A 15,158-nucleotide genomic window follows, 5' to 3' on the forward strand; every position below is an offset into this window, starting at 1 on the left:
GTCCGATCGCTGCAGTAACCCTGTCTCTAATCTCTTGGTTTGTGATGCTGTCTTTGAATGGGATAGCTAGGACCCTTCTGTAGCATCTTAATTCCATTGCTAGGATCCTTCTCTCTAGCTCTGCAGTCAGCGTACAAGACTCACAACATATAAAAATGTGGCCATGACCAGGGAGCGCATTAGTCTGATTTTGGTGCTGAGGGCTAAGCCTTTGTCTTTCCATATTATTTGAAGTTTTGAGAGGGCTGGTGTGGACTGTGCAATGCGGGCCAGTAGTTCAGGTTTCGTTCCCTCATCTGAGACAATAGCTCCAAGATATTTGAAGCTGCTAACACTAGTCAGCTTTTCAGCTCCAATGCTGATGCCCCTTTTAAAATCTTGTTGGCTATTGGTCATAAATTGTTGTTTTTTTTTCGGCATTTATTTGCTTGCCATATGCTGCGGCTGTCTTGTCAATGCGCATCTACACCTATATATATAGTAGTAATTAATATACCTATTTTTTTTTTTTTGTTTTTGGTAGGACATCCCAGTAGATTTAAGTTCTGATGGTATTTTTGCTGTGGTTTTAGGATTGTGTTACTACATAGACTTGTGTATCAGTGCAACTTGAGATTAGTAACAGATACTTACTTGATGAAATGAAACACTTGCTATTGGCCTCCATTGGACTGACAGCTCATGAACACCAGATCCAACCTCCCCTACCACAGAACATGATCCCCCCTGTCCTATTCTGCCATCTAGACTTGTCCATGTCAGTAGAATACCTGATTTGACCTGGATAGTTTTTTTAGCTCATGCTTGTGTCTATCTTTAGACAGGTAAAAAAAGAAAAAGTTGAGGCTAGGAGTAAGATTGTGGAGTCTGGGTGTAACTTTTAAAGCTAATAAATCTCCCATGAAAGTCATGGTGTGTACTTCTCTTTGATCAGCACTGATGATAGATAAAATAGTGAGCATAAGTTATCACTGTGTGTCTTGATTTGATTGTAATGTACCAATGTGTGTCTTGATTTGGTTGTAATGTACCAATGTGTATCTTGATTTGATTGTAATGTACCAATGCAGTGCACCAAGATGTCCTGTGCTTTTCCTTGCTTGTTCACTTAAAACAGTTTTTCTGTGACATAGTGTGCTGGTAATCTGAATAGAATTAAACTTAGTATATAGTACAATAAGCCAGCCTGGAATTAGATTCTTGCCATTGATTTCATTGGGGCACATTTCTTTATTTCAATGAGTAGATTTGTTTGTTTGTTTCACATTTCGGATCTTCTTCAGAATTGATAATTTACTTCCTAGTTCAAACCTCCCTCAAGACGACAGAAAATGGCTGGGTATGAACCCTGGACCATCGAGAAGTCCAAACGACAGTCCAACGCACATACTGCACGACCAGGTTTTTAAAAAAAAACGGGAGCGAGAGAGTAGAATTTTTGTTATGTACGCTTCAACTCTAAAATGGAAAGTGCAATTTCTGTTATTTCAGGATTTTAACTGATTACGGATTAATTATTTTGACTAGTATAGATAAGGTATTAGTAACTATAGGGTAGCCTTTTTCTTTACCCCCTTCCCCCCCTCCCCCCACCTCTTTATACTTTCTTCCATCAATGTATTTTGGAAGTTGCAATTCTACAGTCTAAAATGTCTGTCTGACCTTAGTGAGTAAGAATAACAGATATTGTTGTCTCTCTCTATGCAGTTTATTTTCTAGTTCCAATCAATTATCTTATATTTATGTACACAGAAATCAATTGACTGAAAAAAAATCAGTTCATAAAAAAAAGGTTATATTTCTATTAGTTGTTTTGATATTTTATGTTGATGTTGCTATAAAGAAATAGTTAAAAGTTCTTTCTATTCGTTCTTCATATTAGCGCAAATTTGTCTTTAGCTCTTGTTAGGTTTTGTTTTGGACCCATCATCACCTTTTTTTTTTTTATCTAATTTTTTTTTCTAAGATTTTCTTATGCCTAACACTAATCCCTCTACATTATTCCTCTTGAACACAATCATTCAAAGAAATTGTTGTTCTTTTGGCATGACCAAAATTATACTTTCCTTTTTTTTTTTTTTTTTTTCTATTTTCTTTTCTAAACTTTTTTCTTTATTCTTGGATTCTCAAGACTTAATCTTCCAATGTGTTTAAGTAATTTTGTTTGTTAAAATGTATTTACTTACTTACTTAAGAAGCTTGGGAAAATTTACAATTTTATTATTGATTTCTGAATTTTATTTTTTACTTTTTTTTTTTTTTTCAGACGAGAGTTTGACAATCGAGGGACTTCTATTTCTGATTTTATCAGGTAAATTCTAATCAGTTATAAAATTGCAGAAAATTGTTTAAAATAATTATAAACATTTGAATGTCTGTATTTGCAGTACTTTTAGATTTAACAGCTAATGTTTAAAATGGTTGATAACAAAAAAAAAACTAGATGTTTCTAAAAATGTTTCTAAAAATGTTAAAGTAAATATTTTAAAAGGCTATTGTTCTAGAAACTTTACAATGTTTACAAATTTTTTTTAAAAACATAGTCTTAGTTATTTAGAAATTTGCAAGACGCAGTTCTATAATGTCAGTCTCATTGTACCTTGCTTTTAGTAGCCATCTAATTGATGAGAAAGATGATGGTGTTTTATTCCGTTGAGAGGCACTAGTTTTATGGTTCTCAAGGCTTATAGTTTAGACACATCATGTCAATGTTGTCAACAGTTGAAATACACAATATATTCATGGGTTAATATCATTGTCTTTTGCTGGTAACTTGCTGGTGTGTGTGTTTGCATGTCTTGGGCAACTTAAAATTTTAATGAACAAGTTATTTCAAGTTAATGACATCTCAGTGTCAATAAAATGTTAAAATGCACATTTGTGAGAGACCTGAAACCATGGAATTCCCAGACAGGCTTATATTGAGGCTTTAAAAAGAGCTTTTTAAAATTACATATGTAAAAAAATAATATTTATTTCACAGAAAGTACAATATGACGATACATTATTTAAATATTTCAGTTGGATAAGTTGGATTATATCTATACACAAAATTTCATCATACATTTACAAGGCTTTTACAACCTTCTTTTTTTTTTTTATTCTGTATATACAAATAAGCCATAGTTGATTTTTTTTTTATTTTCTCATTTTGGTTTTAATTTAGTTTTTCCCCTCCTCCCCCCTTTCCCCCACCAAAAAAAAAAAAAAAAAAGAATCAATCAAATTCATTAGTTTAAAAATAAGAAGACAGCTTTACAACAGACATTTTTTTCCTGGTATAATAATAAAACTGACAGACTGGAAAATCTGGTTTTAAAAATGTTTTATTTTAGTTTGCTACTCCAGTGTATTGTGTGATCAAAGTAAGTAAAGTTCCCCCCCCCCCCCCCATGCATTCCATGGGGGCAGATAATGTATAGTTCCTCTTTTTATATAACCAGTAGTTAATAAGGGTGTCATGGCCAGCAAAGTGACCAACCACTTTTACTTCCCTAACATGTGTCAGGTACCCATTAGAGTTGGGTGGGTGTCTTCAAAATCTCAAGATTCGAAAGCCACCACGCTCTCCATTGTGTGAATTAGTACTGACCAGCTAGACAAGCACTGGTCATTTGTTTACAATTCCATCCTGTTTTTATGTTGTTGTTTTTTTCTTCCAGAGATAAGAAAGACATGGAAGACATCCATGATGACCCGTATGGTCACAGGTTTGCACCACCCCACCCGTATTACAGTGGGGGCAGTGGAGGTGGGGGAGGCTACGATGGCAACATGAGGGGCAACACATCCTTTGACAGACACAGTGAGCACTCAATACACAGTGATAGAAACAGAGGGGTGAGTTGAACAGGATTTTTGGTCAGGATATCTTCTTGAGAATCAAGTTACAAGAGCAAATTATATAACATGCATATTTTGCATTTCATTCCTATATTTTGTCCAATTGTTTTTTAATGACAAATAAAATATGAATGTTTTGTATAGTATATATTTTAACATAAAGAATTGATTGTATTTTTTTATCATACTTTTTTTTTTATAAATATTTTGAAAGTCATTAACTCGTTCTCTCCTAACCGACGATATCATAGTTGATTTTATACCATTACGCAGCCTAATCAACGATATTATCATCTATGCTTAAAAGTCAATTATTTTGTTATCTTTCCTTACAAAAATGTTTTGTTTTTTTTTCACTTTGATAGTGTTTTTACAAAAAAAAAAGATGTTTTTAGTCTCTATTTTTCAATATTTTAAATTTTTATAGGGTGGTGTGACACGGGGTAGTGACCTCAAGACAATTAATATAAATGTTTTATATATGTTATTTGATTAGTTTTGTGAGAATATATTACTATCATAAAAAAAAGACTTTTTATTTAATTTGGATCATAAAATATTGCATAGATCTAGTCGAAATCTAGTTTTAAAGGAGACTTGTTCACAGTCAATACGTTTTAACTTTGAAGTTTTGCTATCCAAAATAAACTTTTATTTTCGTTTTATAAACATCAATTTAAATTATTTTAAAAGGGTGTGCATTTTCCTTTAATTGTATACCAAATATAACATTTTCTGATAACAAGCAAAAAAGCTTATTAAAGTTTAATCATGACAGGGTAGTGGAATATATATGAGTATAATGAATAATTCCGTGGGAACGTGGAAAATAATTACGGAGAGAAAGAGTTAAACTCTTACATTTCTTCCTCAACAAACCCAAAAGATTTTTTTCTAATTCAATTTTATAGGCATTTTTTTTCATAATATAATGCTAACAAATAACTATTGCATTAAAACTTTTTTGCTTTTGCTTTGATCCAGGTGAAAAACTACTCGGATATTCCAAATGGAGCACCTTATGGTAGCAGCAATAACGTATACAGGTCAGACCCACAGATGAGGGCGTCGCCACAACCAGCTAGGTCTTTAACACCGGTTGATTACGCCCCTTCCAGTGTAGATGGCGGTGATGGGGAGGGGCAGGGCCACTATGAGCGGGAGTCACCGTACCACAATCTTCCCCCCTACCAAGATTATTACGAGGACAGAGAGGACTCTTACATTCCCGAGGACAATGAAAATTTCAATGGTGCTGATCCCCGCTCTAGTGACTATTCACAAGCCCCTCCACATTACACAGATGATGATATGCATGCCGCCTATGGGCAAAGGTAGATAGTTGCCTTGTAGGAATCGGTCAAGAAGGTTCTCATAGCAAATATATTTAGTTTTTTTAAAAGCGCCTAATTTATCTTTATCCTTAAAAGTTGAACCCCTGGCTCACTTTTTACTAACTATCCCTCTATTTAAACTATTTAAAAGTAGTTTTTTAAAATTATTTCCTAGTTTGTTATTTACCTTGAACTTGGAAAAACTAAGGACATTTGGTCTATTTATTTTCCTCTTTGTAAGCTCTGTAATTTATAAGATAAAATACTAAATGGAACTGCCTACAGTGGTCAGTTCTTCCACATTGAGATTCTTTTGCTGTTGGAGGACAAAAATCCAAGGTATTTCTTCCTTAAAGGCTACAAGAATTTATGAGCCAAAGAAGTGTGCAGTGCAATAAAAACCAAGATTCAGACAAAATAAACAATATTAACCCTTTAGCCACTAGGCAGTTGTCCCCCAGGCCATCCCTAAGAGAAAGGATATAATTCCATATCAGTAATTTACAAAATTCCTTTTTTTTTTTTACTAAATTCACAGGAAAAACTAATATAGAATTCTTCTTTTTATAATAGAGAAAAATAGACCAAGGTATTATCATCATGTTTGTTGTCAAAAATAGGTCTACACAAAGCAAAAATATTAAAATATGTCAGATTTAGTTGCATTCCAATCTCCAGTTTGACTAGATCTAACATAATCAATAAAAATGTTTGTAAAATGTTTTACATGTTTCGGGTGTTCCTTCAGAGTTGAATATAATTACTTCCTCGTCCAAACCTCCCGCAGGACGATGGGGGATGGGAGCGGGCAGGGTTTGAACCCTGGACCATCGATAAATCTGAACGACAGTCCAGCGTGCAAACCGCACGACCAGGCAGCCATCCAATACTGGCTCTGGATAATGTTTTTTTCTGTTATTTGATTCAAGAAAGTAAATGAAATTAACTCTGCATTATGTTTGATCTAAGCGTGATAATATTATAATGTTCAAATGGTACATAAAAAATTGAACAAATCAAGCAAATTGTGTAATTCACTATAAAAATGTTAGGGCACTCTATAAAACTTGAATTCATACAAAAATCAATGGTGACTCCCCTTAATGTTGTCTGGTGTCACCCCCAGTTTTAACAGGAAATTCGTGAGTTTATTTAAATCCATGCTGGACCATTTAACTTTTGATAATGTAAAGAATGCTCAAAATTAAATTTGATATAAACCTAATAGTGTTGAATAATATTACCACCCCTGCCTGCAACACAACATTCTCATTGGCTGTTCCTCTTTCATGCCGAAGAAATTTCTTTCTCGCTTTAAGTTTTGAAAAGCCATTTGCTATTTTTGTCATTGATATTAAAGAAGGAAATCTTACATTTTTAACTGGTTTCCTTTTTTTTCTGTCCTTCCAAATTAACAAAGAAAAAAAAAATTGTGTGGGTCATAGAATTGAAAACCTTCTTGACTTGATTTCAACTACTAACCAGCTAGTTTCATTTTGATTACATATATTTTTTATACCTTTATATTATATATTTATACATATTCAAGATAAAATATTGATTTTTTTTGTGTGCAGGAAGGTAATTATGATAAGTGAGGAGACAAAGCACACTTTCTGGCCTTTACTAACACAAAATAACAGTATTATTTTGAAAGGTTTCTAATTAAAATAGTTGAAATTTTTTTATTGGCCAGCAAAAGATTGTTTGTGTTTTAATCAAATGTATGATGTAAGACCATGATGTGAACAATATTTTTTTTTGTGCTATTGGTTAAAAATCTTTTAATAATCAATATTTATACTTTTTTTTTGTTTTTAAAAATTATTGAACTTACTCCTTTTTGTTTCTGAGCCTGGGTTTACAAAGTAAATTTTAAATTTATAGACTCAAATTTTTTTTTTTTTTTTTTTTTTTTTTTTTTTTTCGAGATGTGGTCAAGTACTTATGCATGTTTTCATCTCACCTGCTATGAATGATTTTTAACTCTGATAATAAAAAACTGTATCCCATCATTCCTTCTGCTATATCACCAAATAAACAACAAACATTAATACACTGGTACTTACATAAATGCCAATATATATATATATCTATATAGATATAGATTTACGGGGAATTTGGTAACACAGAATTAGGTTTAAGGTTTTCTCAGTCATAATTTTATTTTAATTATTAGCTAGAAAAGAATTTTTAAAATGTATTTTTTTTGTACATTTTTGCTTTGCTAATCTTTTCTTAGTAACATTACTAACACAGTGCTAGATAATAAGAGTACAACCTTTTTTTTTTTTAAATGTTCAGTTCTTCATCTGAAAAATGAATGACTATCCCCAACTTTATTTTTTATAATTACTTTTTAAAAATGTTTAACTGGTAAAAATGTTGGTATGTCTTAACAAAGAAATGTTCATTATTTGCTGTATAGGAAAATATATGCTTCTCAAGGGTAATTTTATAAACTAGCCAAATAGCCCACTCTGCCCGGTGAATTCTAAAATCTAAAACAAAGACTATCTAACATTGAGTATTTCTTACTGAGTTTCACATATCTAATGTTATAAAAATGGCATGTTATGGTCTTACGAGGAGACGCCTCTGCCAAGATCTAAGGAATTAAGATATAGGTTGTTGTTTTTTAAAAAGTAGATAAAGATATTCTTTACCTAGATCAACTACCTTGAAATACACAAGACAGACCTGTGTTGATTTTTTTAGGGTGGGGTTTGTGACATTTTCTACAATCTCTGTAAAGATGCAAAGAATATTCTTGCAAAGTTCAGTCACTTATCCCTTAGTCTGTTGGACTATAGGGGCACCACACAAGATCTGTTTTTCTCATTCCTCTGTCTTTTGCCTTTGATAGAATCTTTTTCAATGGCAGACCCATCCACTCTTTTATGTTGTCTTTCCATCGCTTTCTCTGTCTGCCTCTTCTTTATTTTCCTGCTACTGTTCCCTGAAGGAAGGTTTTTGCGAACCCTGAGGACCTTGCGATATGACCATAGAGTTTTAGTTATTTTCTTTTTACAGTAGTTATCAGATCATCGTGGGTAAGATGGCTGAACTAATCCTGTCTCTAATTTCTTAGTTTGTGATGCGGTCTTTTGTGCGTGATACCTTGTATTATAATCAAGAAACAATTAAACAGTATTGGTTTCTTAAAAAAAACAACAGATTTAACATTTGCTTTAAATTTAAGATATTAATGTGAACAGAACAATTGTATCATTTTGATCACCACCAATTTTTAACAGAACCTTTTCAATGCATGATAATACTAATTCCAATTAGAATATTAGAAATATTTATACCTTTAAATTCTATCTCGCTTAATTTTTATTTACTGTTCAATGCAAATTTTCTTCATAAAAAATTTTTTTTTTTCATTTTCAGAGATGGTTCTTATGCTGGCAGCCGAGGAAGTTTCCAGGGTCCTCCAGGTTCTGAACCTCATTTGAGTGGCAACTATGTTGACCATTATGGTGATAACTCTGACCTCCATCAATATCCAGACACTTCGCTTCGATACAATGGTGGTGTGCACTACCCTGAAGACACTTATGGGAGAAAACCTGACGATTATATAAACCAACACTATGTTGAGCAGCATGCTGGTGGTCAGACAATTTATAGTGATCAGGACGAACATGGTTATCATGAAGATCTTGAACCACCAAGACCCGAGGATTATCGGGAAATTCACAACAGATCTAAAGGTCCCCACGAGGATCCCTACAGTGACTCTTTCCATCCACAGCATCCCAACAGTTCTTTTCATGACCCACGCCATGACTCATACCAGGGTCAATACGACCCCTCATCTCAGCATCAGCAGCATGACCCCTACCTTGATCATGACAGATACTCTGATGTCCCAGGGGAGCGCCGCAGCTTTGATCAACCTGGAGGCCCTGCCTACCACCACAATAACTCTTTCCATGATAACCCTAACATGCAGGATAGATACGTGGAAGACCAGCAGCAGAGGCGGTTTGAGGGGTTACCTCAAGTTCGGCAAGATCCCTTCGCAGATGACCCTTTCCATGAGCAAAACAGCCGAGAGATGCACAGACAGGAAGACCTGTACTATAGAGGTCAATCCCCGACTGGAGGTAGTGACATTTACTGTACACATTTTTACGGTAATAGCATATTTTTAATAATTAAATCTAGGTTTCTTGGCATGACGAATGAGCATCACAACCTGTGTAAGTGTTTATGTTTCTCTCTTTACTCATTTGTTGAGGCTTCATATGTAGCTAGTGATCTTTTTCTACTCTTTGCAGATAAATCAATGGTACACTAACAAGTTTTTTCACATCACTTTATATTAAGCTGTTGCAGCTATGTTTTTATAGCTAAGTGCATATCTCACTGTTTTAATCAAATATATATATATATTTACAGGAGGATAATATAAAAATTTGTTTACTGCTAAGATTAGCTAAGCAGGGTTTTTTTTTAAACCAATGCAGGCAAGATGAAAGAAGAAAAAGATGATAGGTTTTTTTAGAAAATGCCTCATGGTTGCATTAACTCTTTTATGTTTTTACCCTAATATTAAATTAAAATAGTTAACACAGCCAGTGACATTGAAAATACTCAAATTGCAACATCTTAGATTTGCATCAATTCAAAACCAAACATTCACTTTTATTTCAACCTGACGTCTGTTATGGTAAAATCTTGAAATAGAATTACAAACTATTTAATCTGAAACAAGTAAAACTCGAAATGTAATTTATTTGTTCTATTAATGTGCATTTAAAAAATGTAAACATTTAAAAAATATGATTAATCCATGTTGTTGATGTGGTTATTAATACCAACTCTGACCTACATACTTAAGCTACATCTAACACCAGGGCGGTCCTACAGATTGTGGGGCCCTATGCGAAATGGATTGCACGGTGCCCAGTCTGGGTAGGGATAAGGATAATAAGTGAACATTAAGATTTTGTTTTAGAAAATAGATTTGTCTTTGCATTTTATCCGTACTTTACCAAGTACGAAATCACTGTCAAATTAACTTTATGAGCTAACTACAGTAGATATTAGTTTTCCAACAAAAAGCCGATAAACATTTAGATCTGCTTTTTAGATTTACTATCAACTAGCCAGTGAGTAAATTAAGTATTTGAACTTATTGTTTTGGTTAAAATTTGCATTATTATTACATTTTTATTAAATGAAAGCTGACATTGCCATTTTTTTTAAATCGTGAATCGGATTGGCATATATTTTGCAATTTCAGTAGAATTCCAGGAACCCTTTAATAATAAGATTAAAATGATGTAATTTAATAATTTACACCTAGATTACGCGCAGGGTCTATGGAAGTGAGCGGCCCACTGCAGCGGCATAGGTTGCAGTGGCCTAAGACTGGTCCTGTCTAACATATCTGTCTCTTGATTGTGATGTTATCTTTTAGCCAACTCATCCTTTCTTCCGAGGTAACTTTTTGTCTCAGTGGTGTGTCTCTTAGTTCTCCATCTCTTTCAGAAGACAGTTTCTGCAAGATACAACTTAGAGTAATAAAGTGCAAGATGCAACTTAGAGTAATCTGCCATCTGAGCTGGTCTGTAAAAAAAAAGGCTGCCTTTGGTAGAAGTTGCCCATCTCATAAGTGCCCCCACTCAATATAGACATTGAACAATATAAATTGCCTCTTAATAATGTCCTCATTGCCATTTATCAATAATAACAAGCACCCTAGGTAAAATTGTTCTTGTGGTCTCACAAAGCAATATGATTCTTGTTCTTGCACTACTAAAAACATCTCAGGAATTTTTAGCTTACCAAAATTGAAGGGAAAAATTATAATAGAATTGAATCTGGGTACATTTGATGTTGTCCTAGTAAAACTAGTACCTATTTTGGATTCTATAATATTGAATATATTATTGGTAAGGGGAAATACAACAGTAGGCCCTACTTGTTCATGTTTAGGAATTCACTCATTCAAGTCTTGTAATCATTGCTTCATAGACTGTTTCTGCACTTAAAGAACATTAGTTCATCTCTAGTCTGCATCACCATCAAGTAGGAACAGAATTGATGCTAAAAGTATGTTTAGGTACTTATAGAACAGCCAGGTCTCCAAACTATCTAGTAGACTTGTCAGAACCCTCCTGACAAGTAGACATTCATTTGAAGGTGGACAAAAGTGCTGCTAGCATTTGCTAGTCAATCATCTCTTTCAATACTGATGTGGTTATTTGATGTTTTTATCTGTTAAACTGTCTAGAATGTAGTGATCGGTGACCTAAATACAATAACCAAATAAAAAATCTATACTTATATGGCAGAGCGAAACAGCTGAGAACATGCGATTTTTTTTTGGCACAGACTAGAAAAGATCTTACTGCTCAGCAGCGAAAAGAGGATATCTACTTTACCTAACATCTTTGAACAAAAAAAAATGACCTTTTCAAAACTCCATATTTCCCTTGTTATGTCTGTGTACATCAAGTACACTTGGTCAATGTTTCAGTGAATGTACGAGTTGACAGCGTGAAGATATTTGAACACAGCTTTCAGCACAAAAACTTCACAATTTCAAGCCATTGCTTTCTATCTGCTCACAGTTTTGATAGTTGAGCAATTGTTTGTTTACTCTTTAAAAATATGCAGATGAGCTTTGACATGGTTGGTGTCATAAAACATTTTATGCACAGTCACTACTTGCTGCCTATGAATGAATCTCTCTCAAATGGTTTATGCTGTGAAAATTGCAACCATATTTGACTAACTACTGCAGCTAGTGGCATATTTACCAGCCTCTAATTTTATTTTGTGCTAACCTAACATGTTACATTAATATAAACTTACTTGTTGGAACTTTCCTGGCCTATTAGCATTTTTGATAATAGTTATTATGCTTGATTTTTTTTTTGTTGTTGTTTTGTTTCGATTTATTGAAAAAAATTTTGTTTGCTTTGATTATCATATTTCTGCACTTTTAGTTTTACTTAAGTTCCATCAAAAACATGCTTTTGATTCACTGATAGTTTTACTTTGACCATAACTTTTGATTGGGAAGAGATAAACATATATACATTTTTGTTTGCTTTATGTAAATGTGATGTTATATCTTACCAACTTACTGTAGAAAAAAAAAACGCTAGACATGAAGCAGATATTCTGTTGATCAATAGCACTTGCATCCACATTAACAAATATCTGACATAGGTTGTGATACCCATATCAGATAGTCCTAAACGTCTGCTACGGACACAGTTTCACAACTAATTCCACTATGAACTCAACATGTTGAGGACGCTAAACTGAACTCTAAAACGACCAACTAAATATACGTTACAAACACAAGAGCTTCAACAAATGTGATTCTGGCTGGGCTAAACTGTGCACAATGTCTACTCCATAAGTTAGCAACAATCCCCTTGATGTTTGTCCAACAGATACACCAAAGAGTTCTTAGGTTTGCCAATTATTCCGCACCCATGGCAGAAAACTATAAATAGCCAGCTATTGTGGAAGGTTGTTTTTTTTTTTTTGCACTGTCAAATCAAAAGCTCTTTTTCCGTAGCAAAAAGTAATTACAATTCCTCTTATTATCTTGCAGACTCTTAATTGCTGTCTGGACTAGTATTTCAAAAAAACAACAACTAACAATTTTCTTTGAAATTTGGCAGTTGATATCTTTGGAGGAAATATACTTTTTGTTCTCATCTTAAAATTAAATTGGCTTACGTCTTTTGTATTTTGAACCCCACTTCAGCGGGAATAACCGAATAACTTGACTTCAATGTTTCTTTGTATTCAGTTCTGACTTGAGTCATGGTTGAAGACATACAATTCAAAAAGACTTAACTGAACATTGTCCTATGCAGAAATGCCAGTCCACATGTCAAATCTTTTCTTATCTTAAAATAATACAGACGTTGCTTCCTACGCGTCATGCATGTTGACCAACGACTTAAATTCTGCCAAGGCACTGGTTTTCCTGGCTGGCTTAGGCAACCCATTCCATGCTCTAATAGCACTAGGGAAGAAGGGGCATTTGTACAAATCATGCGCTAAGACTGTAAAAAAATTAATAATAAGGCTTGTCTTCGAGTCCGAAGATTAATGAGGAAATGAATGCAGTATTTCCAGAAGAAAAAAAAAATAGAATGATAAATTATAGACAACCTTCAGCTTTTGAAGGTAGGAATTGGTTAGGCGTCTCCGCGCTTTGTCTTGTGAGACTTGTGCCAAGTATAAACGTAGGTCACACTAAAGGAAACAACTAACACATGCGCTCGACTCTGTTGAACGATGCCGAACCAAAAGTTTGATACGTAATCATGAAGGGAACCGTCGAATGTCAATAAGCTAATTATCTAGTCCAGAAACTAAAGCGGACCTCTCTCTCTAAAGCTGCCTAGGGTATTCTATATAGTTACGCTTCAAAACCTAGTCTTGCTTTTAATAGTCACGTCGATAAGCTAAAACTTGACCAATTTGATGAAACATAACTTTTCGCGCCTTATGTTTTTTTTTTTATTTAGTTGGCAATGGTGACCTTTTACTATAGCGTCCTTCATCATCATCTTTCCCTTGCGTTCCTCATGGAACAAAAAAACGCCATTCTCCACGGTCTCTAACTAAAACAAATAGGCCTATATACTGCTGCCGGGATGAACGATTGTATAGAAAATACATTAAACATGCATCTATGTACCCTGTGGGACCAAGTAAAACAAAGGACGTTTGGACAACGAGGCCTTCGTCAGCTACAAAACATACAAAAGACAAACAATTAGCCCAAAATAGGCTTAAGTACAGTTCACTTAAGCCTATTTTATGTTTTTTTGTCTACGGTATCTTGCTAGTTTTTTTTTTTTTTTTTTAAATAGCTTCCCAGCTCTTTGCTGTCCCCTCTGCTTCATCTAGCACACCGCTTGGCCTTGTTCTTTTGGCATTTTTTGATCTTCCTCAGCGCGATATTTTATCTTCATTTCAGAGTCATTCCATAATCTTTTCATTTTCTAATATTTTTTTTAAGGTTCCCTTCTATTGGGCGTTGTTTAAGGCTACATAACACCCTCGTTAAGAATTTTAAAATTTATCGTGAAAATAACAAATTTTTTTTAATTTCCCAGAGGCATTGGTGAAATGGGGAGTACTGTGGGCAGCTTTTTTTTTTTTTAAAGGATTTTTGTTTTAAAGAAGGATTTTTTTTTCAGAAATATAGATGTAGATCTAGTTTATACTTAAACGTTATTATATATATTTTTTTAAATTCATCCAAATTAAATACGTTAAAATGATAATGATTGATCTAGATGTAATCTTGATCAATTTCTTTTTAAATAAATCCTTACCGGCAATTCTTACAATATAAAAGACCTGGAGTTCTAAATTGAAGCCTTTTATTTGGGTCAGTGATGCATTTGAACACAGTATACGATGTCTAGAGCTACAGTCCAGTCTAAATCTAATCCTTAGCATTTGTAAGTGGAAATAAAATATATTATAGAGGTATAAAGCTAATTAATTACAGAAGATTATAGGTCTTATTTAAACATGCTTTTTTTCTAGATAGTCAATCTTTATCTAAATCTAGAGCTAAATTCTATATTTATTTAGACTTCTCTTCGCGCACGTGGTCCTGTCAATCATCATCTAACTCTAGATCTATATTTAGACTTGTCTTCGCGCACGTGGTCCAGTGCCGGATTTTACTTATTTTAGCAGCTGGAAACCCTGCCCGTGTCTTTAATTAAAGTGTTGGATCTTATAAAAATTCAGACATTAAAAGTAAAAAAAAAAAAGATGAAATCTAGACTAGACTCTATAGATTAGATGTAGATCTAGATTTCATTTAACACAGATTCTCATGACTCACAGTCAGAGTCATTCTGAATGATTCTGTATCTTATCTTATATAATCTGTATCTGTAGATCTATTAAATCTATAATTACTATAGTATAGTCTATAGTATTAGTTAAATTACTACTATTAGGTCTAGT

The 15,158-nt window shown here is 33.6% G+C and overlaps 1 protein-coding gene across 10 annotated transcripts in view; it reads left to right on the plus strand.

Annotated features, from left to right (window-relative positions):
• The window catches only part of LOC106075206 (splicing regulator ARVCF-like), a 60,461-nt gene that overhangs the window by 36,673 nt on the left and 8,630 nt on the right, over positions 1–15,158 (plus strand). For 7 of the 10 annotated variants that reach the window (XM_056042997.1, XM_056042996.1, XM_056043000.1 and 4 more), the window contains 4 exons: positions 2,267–2,311; positions 3,663–3,840; positions 4,828–5,177; positions 8,574–9,322. In XM_056042997.1, coding sequence (XP_055898972.1) covers positions 2,267–2,311; positions 3,663–3,840; positions 4,828–5,177; positions 8,574–9,322 — 1,322 coding nt within the window. The remainder of the gene's footprint in view (positions 1–2,266; positions 2,312–3,662; positions 3,841–4,827; positions 5,178–8,573; positions 9,323–15,158) is intronic. The other 3 variants (XM_056043001.1, XM_056043005.1, XM_056043006.1) reach the window with 3 other exon arrangements.

Source organism: Biomphalaria glabrata, chromosome 10 (assembly GCF_947242115.1).
Source record: "Biomphalaria glabrata chromosome 10, xgBioGlab47.1, whole genome shotgun sequence".
Lineage (NCBI taxonomy): Eukaryota > Metazoa > Mollusca > Gastropoda > Planorbidae > Biomphalaria > Biomphalaria glabrata.